Genomic DNA, 7,460 nt, shown 5'->3' with positions numbered 1-7,460 from the left:
GTTTTACATTTAGGTTTTTAATACATTTTGAGTTTATTTTTGTGTATTTTGTTAGAGAATGTTCTAATTTCATTCTTTTATATGTAGCTGTCCAGTTTTCCCAGCACCACTTATGGAAGAGACTTGTTTCTTCATTGTATGTTCTTGCCTACTTTGTAATAGTTGACGATAGGTGTGTGGGCTCTCTTCCGTTGCATTGATCTTTGTGGATATTTTTGTGCCAGTACCAAGCTGTTTTGATTAGCGTGGCTTTATAGTATCATCTGAAGTCTAAGAGCATTATGGTTGCTGCTTTTTTCTTTTTCTTCAGAATTTCTTTGGCAATTCTGGGCCTTTTATGGTTCCATATAAATTATAGGATTATTTGTTCTAGTTCTGGAGTAAATATCATGGGTAATTTGATAGGGATTGCATTAAGCCTGTAGATTACTTTGGGTTATATGGCTTTTCTTTTTTCTTCTTCTTCTTCTTTTTTTTTTTTTTTTTTAGGGTCACACCCACAGCATAGGGGTTGAATCAGAGGTATAGCTGCTGGTGTATGCCACAGCAACACCACATCCAAGCCACGTCTGTGACCTACACTGCAGCTCATGTCAATGCTGGATGCTTAACCCACTGAGTGGGGCCAGCAGTTGAACCCCCATCCTCATGGATACTAGTCGGGTCATTACCACTGAGCCACAAGTGGAACTCCTAAATGGACATTTTAACAATATTAATTCTTTCAATCCAAGAGCATGAATATCTTTCCATTTCTTTGAATCATCTTCAGTTTTCTTTATTAAAGGTTTATAGTTCTCAATGTTACCTTTTTAAAAATAAAAATACAACAGAAATAAAGATGGGTAGAAAGTATATTAAAATATTAGTGGAGGATCTGAACAGACATTTTTTTCCAAAGACATATAGATGTCCAACAGGAATAGCATTAATCAAGCTCTGATGTAGGTATTGCTATAAAAATATTTTATAGATAAGTTAAGGTCTTTAATCAGTTGTCTTTAAGTAAAGGAAATTATCCTAAATAATATGGGTGGGCCTCATCCAATCAAGTGAAGGCCTTATAGCAAAAGCCAGTTTTCAGGAAAAGAAGAAATTCTGCCTCAAGATTGCCCTGTCAACCCATGCCTGAGTTTTCAGATGGTCAACCTACTCAATGAATTTCAGAATAGAGTTTCCTTGCCATTATGTGGGTCAATTTCTTAAAATAAATCTATCATCTATGTCTATGTCTCTCTTATTTGATTTCTCTAAAGAACACTGACTAATACACAGGATAGAGAATTACAGGTTAGAAATACATTTCTCTCAGAATTTTAAAGGCATGGTTCCATTGGTTTCTAGCTTCCAACATAATCTTGAGAAATTTGATAGTTTTGAGTCTTGAGCCTTTATATAAAAATAATTTTACTCTCTGAAAGCTTATTAAATATCACCTTCATCCCTGGTGGTCTGAAATTATGTGATCAGGTTCATTTCTAGCCATTGTATTTGGCACTCAGAGTCCCTTTCATTCTGGAAATTCATGTCCTTTAGTTTTGGGAAGCTTTCTTAATTGTTTGAAGGTTTTCTTTTCTCCACTGTTTGTATTTTCTTTTTCTGGAGGTCCTATTATTAAGATATTGGATCTGGTGGGATGGTCTTCAAATTTTCTTGTTCCTTTTCTCCTATTTCTTTGTCTTGGGGCTTCCTCAAATTTATCTTCAAATAACTCTCTTTTGGAGTTCCTCTTGTGGCTCAGTGGTAATGAAGCTGACTAGTATCCATGAGGATGTGAGTTCAATCCCTGGCCTCACTCATTGGGTTAAGGATCTGGCATTGCCATGAGTTATGTAGGTTGCAGACATGGCTCTGATCATGCGTTGCTGTGGCTGTGGTATAGGCTGGCAACTGCAGCTCTGATGTGACCCCTAGCCTGGAAACTTCCATATGCCATGGGTGCAGCTCTGAAAAGACAAAAAACCAACAAACAACCCCAAAACCAAAAATGAACTTTTAGTTTCTATTTTCTACCACTATGCTTTTAATTTCCAAGCGTTCTTTCATGTTTTCAGAATGTTCCTTTTTGTGACAGCATCTTGATCATGTTTCATGGATGCCATGTAATTTATTATCTCTGAAGATGTAATGGTGATTTTTTGTTGTTGCTATTTCTTGGGCCGCTCCCGCGGCATATGGAGGTTCCCAGGCTAGGGGTTGAATCGGAGCTGTAGCCACCGGCCTAAACCAGAGCCACAGCAACTCGGGATCCGAGCCGCGTCTGCAACCTACACCACAGCTCACGGCAACGCCGGATCGTTAACCCACTGAGCAAGGGCAGGGACCGAACCCGCAACCTCATGGTTCCTAGTCGGATTCGTTAACCACTGCGCCACAACGGGAACTCCTGTAATGGTAATTTTTGTTTTTAAGTTTACTTCTTATCGTCTCTGTTTCCCCCAGTGGCAATTTTGTTTATATATTTCAGTCTCATTTTAGAGAATTTCCTTAGATGTCTTGGGATCCTTGGTTGGCTCTTCAGTGAGTGCGAACTAAATAACTGTGAGCACCATATGAAGGAGGTGTAGCTGAACTTCACTGTAGGGTGCCTTGGCTGAGGTAATTGTTGGAGAATCTCCAGTGTTATTCTTTGAAATCTTCCCCCTTGGTAAGGTAACTATGTAATTTGTAGTCAAAACCAGAACATTTTTGAGAGTGAAAGGATGCACTCTTATTATGTCTGAGTGTCAGGCATAAACTCAGACTATCCTTGGCAAACTAGGTGATGCTCATCTACATCTTGGAAACGATATTTTTCAGAGGAAATTGCTTCATACCCAGTTTCAGGATGCTAGAAGTCAAGTTGTCTGCATTTAGGAGCTAAGTGGAGTTAGAAGTCTGAAAAAAAAAAAAAAAATCAGAGTTCCCATCGTGGCGCAGTGGTTAACGAATCCGACTAGGAACCATGAGGTTGCGGGTTCGGTCCCTGCCCTTGCTCAGTGAGTTAAGGGTCCGGCATTGCCGTGAGCTGTGGTGTAGGTCGCAGATTCGGCTCGGATCCCGCGTTGCTGTGGCTCTGGTTTAGGCCGGTGGCTACAGCTCCGATTCAGCCCCTAGCCTAGGAACCTCTATATGCCGCGGGTGTGGCCCAAGAAATAGCAAAAAGACAAAAAGACAAAAAAAAAAGAAGTCTGAGGGTCTCATCATTTATCTTTCTCTGTGCCTGCTTATGACCCCAAATTGGAAGCTACTCAAATGCCAATCCAAAAAAGAGTAGAACATTGTGGAATAATTACACAATGGGTTATTACTTAGCAACGAAAAAGAATGTGCTTTCACTGTACACAATATAATAAATAAGAGTTCCCATTGTGGCTCAGTGGGTTAAGGCTTAGGTTACTGCAAGTTGTAGCTTAGGTTACAGATGTGGCTCAGATCTGGTGTTGCTCTGATGTGGTGTAGGCCAAAACTGCAGCTGATTCGACCTCTGGCTCGGGAACTTCCATTTGCCACAGGTACAGCTATAAAAAGAAAAAAAATGAATCTCATATAATGTTGAAAAACAATAACACCAAAAGCTAGATAAAGGGCATGTATCAATGACTCCATTTATATGAAGTTCAAGAACTGGCAAAACTAATCCATGGTGATGGGAGTAATAATAATAGTTACCTTTCGGGTATTGATGGGGAAGCATCAATCCCACCATTGGCACTGATGCGTAAGAGGGCATGAAAAGGCTTATAGGTTAGCTGGAAATACTCTGTATCTTGTTCTAGGTGCAGGTTACAAAGATGTGTATATATATATATGTAAAAATCATTGAACTATATAATTAATAATTGTGTCTTCTATTGTATCTAAGTTATACTTCAATTATTCAAAAAATTTACAAAATGTTGGGGTTTTCTGCGGTAAGTGAGATAACTACAAGCTGGCCAAGTGTGATGGTGATAGGGTGGAGGATTGGGAATCACAGACAGCTTCATGTCATTGAAATAGCATTTGTCTTAAGGCTGAAAATAGTGTTTCTTTTTTAAAAAATTATTTTATTTTTTATGGGTATAATACTAATTTATTAATACTTAAAATGCTGGATTCTTGAAATAGACATATGGACAGAGCTTTAAGGGTACAATGTGAAACACAGCATAATGTATAATTATACCTCTGTACACAAGTGTGGGGACAAGCCCTGCAAGGGGAAGAAAAGCTCGGGACTGAACAGAGGTTCTTGGTTGCTGACAGAATCTCCCCTTGACTTCAGACCTAAGACACACCAAGGAGTCTGTCTGACTTCAGGACCAACAGTAACAGGATTGGAAAGAACAGATTCAAGATTGTAGGGGGCCGGTCTGAAAGGAGGTAGGTTAGCTGGGGGCTGTTGCAGCTCAAGTCCAGGATAGGTAGATAGAATGGTTCATGAATTCTGAAGTCGCTCATTTCCAAACAAGTTCCCAAGATGCTTTTCCCCAACAGAGGAAATAGTGTTTCTTCACAGTTCTTGGGTCAAAGTCACTATGAAAAAAATTCACACACAAAAAAAAAATCTTTGTTTTTTTCGGGTCTCTTTTAGGGCTGCACCTGTGGCATATGGAGTTTCCCACGCTAGGTGTTGAATGGGAGCTGAAGCCGTCAGCCTAAGCCACAACCACAGCAACTCGGGATCCAAGCCACGTCAGTGACCTACACCACAGCTCATGGCAACACCGGATCCTCAACTCACTGAGCAAGGCCAGGGATTGAACCTGCATCCTCATGGATACTAGTCAGGTTCGTTAATCACTGAACCACGATGGAAACTCCAAAGTCACTGTGAATATGATGGAAAGTATAACTTTTTTTTTTTTTTTTAACAGAAAAAGCCCCCATATACCCAAAGGCATATCCAACTTGTGTATACTATTTCATGGTTCTATTAATACCCATCTATGATCCTCCTGAGAATTGGTGGGTCCTGGGGTTAAGGACCCCTGCTTAGAGAAATGTGTAGATTTACAAATGGGAGTCGGAAAAATGAGATTCTAGTTAAATAAACCCCTGTGATAAGCACAGACATCTGCTAGCACATGTGGATACTAGGGAGAGAGAGACAAGGAATCCTCCACCATCCACGTCAGTAAAATTTCTGACTGACTTCCCAACCCAGGATCATTCCCAGCACCAACTCTGAAAGTAAAATTACTGCTTGTACTGACTAACCATGCTAAGCTGCATTTACAAAAGTTAATACCATGTTTGCTTATGAGGATCAGCTTGCTTTAACTTGAATTTTACACTGAGCATCTTACTCATCAGGAATGTCTTTTTGCTTTCTAATGACTTTTTCAGCAATGTGCCTCTTACACTTCTTCTGCTTAGGATACTCATGAGATGGTTGAGAGGTCTTAACTGCTTAAAATATTCATTGCCCCTCTCTGCTAAGTCTATTCCCATGTGAAAAGTATACTTCCCAACACTTTGATAATCAGACTTGTTAATGTCACTTGCTTTGGCCTGCAGAATGTCAGCAGAAGTTCTATAAACCATATTTAAGCAGAAGCTTTAAAGCTCCCATCGTTCCACTACTACTTTTTTCTTCTGCCATAAAAGTAGCAGGAGTTCCTCCAGATCCCCTAAGCAGAGATTTGGGGATTGTTTTCCACAACACAATAAAGTGAAAGCTGACGGACACACCAGGACGTTGGGAAAGTCTCTTGAACCCGTTGAGCAGAGGCTGCCATTGAGTCTTTTCTCAGGGAATCACAGACAGCTTCATGTCATTGAAATAGCATTTGTTTTAAGCCTTTTAATTTCTCTCCATTTTCATCTATCATGAGAGTCAGAGTTTACTTAGAATTCCAGAATGTGCAAAAATGAGGCTCTAAGTTATTTCTTTTTATTAATAAAATACATGTAAAGACCAAAAACCATTGTAATTGATGTACTACCATAACTGAGAACAAAATATTTTATTTCTCTCGATAAAACTATAGTTTACAATAGTATTTACTAAATAAATTATATAATTTCTCTTTTACAAGCAATAAACTAAATCACAAATATTTCAAAGACAATATATGTACACGACATAAGGCCTTTTATAAATAGCTTTGCTTTTCTCATTTCACTAGTAAACAGTGAAAAAATCTTTATAGAAGCTAATTTTCTATAAAGTATATGCAGACCTATTACACTGATCTTTATGTGAAACCAATTTAAATTTTTAGTGACATGGGCTATGATTATAACTTTGCAAAAAAGAGCAGAATTTATACTTTACCATTTTGCATGGATGAATTTTTAGAAAATATATAAGCAGATTACATATGTTGCTCATGTATAATCACTGGATGCATGCAAAATGAATTAATGCAAGTGTCAATAGGAAAATAGCACTTCCAAGTTCAAAAAAGGTGATTGGCAATGGTATAGAAAGCAGCTTAAATAGAGTTCATGCAGTTCTTCACAGTTCAGCAAGCAACAGCAAATGACAGAAGAGTGTGGTATTTTTCACATCACATCTGCTGATCAGCCTCTCCGCCAAGGCTCCCTGACATCTCGCAGACTCCACGTCCCGTTGATTATGACCCTGTGTGTAGTGAGGCTCAGCCAAGTTTCCTTTGGGTAATTCTGGAGTGGAGAAACTTCTCTCCCACAACTGTGTTCATGTCTCATTCATCTGCTTAGGTGGTCACCATTTTCACTTACTGGGGGGAGAAAAGAAAACAAATATAAGACTAAGCTTTGGTATCCATTTATAATGGGAACACACTCGAGTTCCCTTCATGGTGCAGGGGAAACAAATCTGACTAGAATCCATAAGGAGGCGGGTTCGATCTCTGGCCTTGCTCAGTGGGTTGGGGATCTGGCATTGCTGTGAGCTGTGGTGTAGGTTGCAGACGTGACTCAGATCCCACAGCTGCTGTGGCTTTGGCCAGAAGCTGCAGCTCCAGTTTGACCCCTAGCCTGGGAACTTCCATGTGCCACAGATGCGGCCCTAAAAAGCAAAAGCTCATGCAGGTGGAAGAGTGGGAGCGCATCGGGATAGATTCTTCTGCAATGATGAGCATATGCTTCTCTGGACCTGCCACATGCACATTACACCAAGGTTTGCCAAGTTGCAACTACATCACAGAGCAGTGCTAGGGACTCAGAAGGAAACAATGCTGGCTAAGACACACGCTTGCCCTGCAAGTGCACAGGGCTTTGCGGGTATGTCAGGCCTGAAGCCAAACAAAGCCATTTGAGCATGGTCTGGAACTCATGAATGCTGTGTTCATTTTCAAATTCTATCCCTGTGACCAGGGGTTAAAGATAGGTCCAGCAAATATTTATCCTAAAATGGTAGCCACTTAAGGTTAGAGGCACTGAACGGGAACTTCTAACAGTCATATCAAGATATATATGGGGAAGTGGTACCATGACACAGACAGACACAATGGCTTAAATCTATTGATTTTCTAATTATTTATAGCTACTGGACACTATGCAAGTTACTC

At 39.9% G+C, this 7,460-nt stretch overlaps 1 protein-coding gene across 2 annotated transcripts in view; it reads right to left on the bottom strand.

The window, feature by feature from the left end:
• Window positions 1-5,915: 5,915 nt before the first annotated feature.
• The window catches only part of PIP5K1B (phosphatidylinositol-4-phosphate 5-kinase type 1 beta), a 350,208-nt gene continuing 348,663 nt past the window's right edge, over window positions 5,916-7,460 (bottom strand). For both annotated transcript variants that reach the window (XM_047767738.1, XM_047767739.1), the window contains exon 15: window positions 5,916-6,668. In XM_047767738.1, coding sequence (XP_047623694.1) covers window positions 6,666-6,668 — 3 coding nt within the window. In that variant the 3' untranslated portion in view covers window positions 5,916-6,665. The remainder of the gene's footprint in view (window positions 6,669-7,460) is intronic.

Source organism: Phacochoerus africanus, chromosome 2 (genome assembly GCF_016906955.1).
Source record: "Phacochoerus africanus isolate WHEZ1 chromosome 2, ROS_Pafr_v1, whole genome shotgun sequence".
Classification (NCBI taxonomy): domain Eukaryota; kingdom Metazoa; phylum Chordata; class Mammalia; order Artiodactyla; family Suidae; genus Phacochoerus; species Phacochoerus africanus.
The sequence above is the reverse complement of the archived record's forward strand: the minus strand, read 5'-3'. Positions and strand labels throughout refer to the sequence as shown.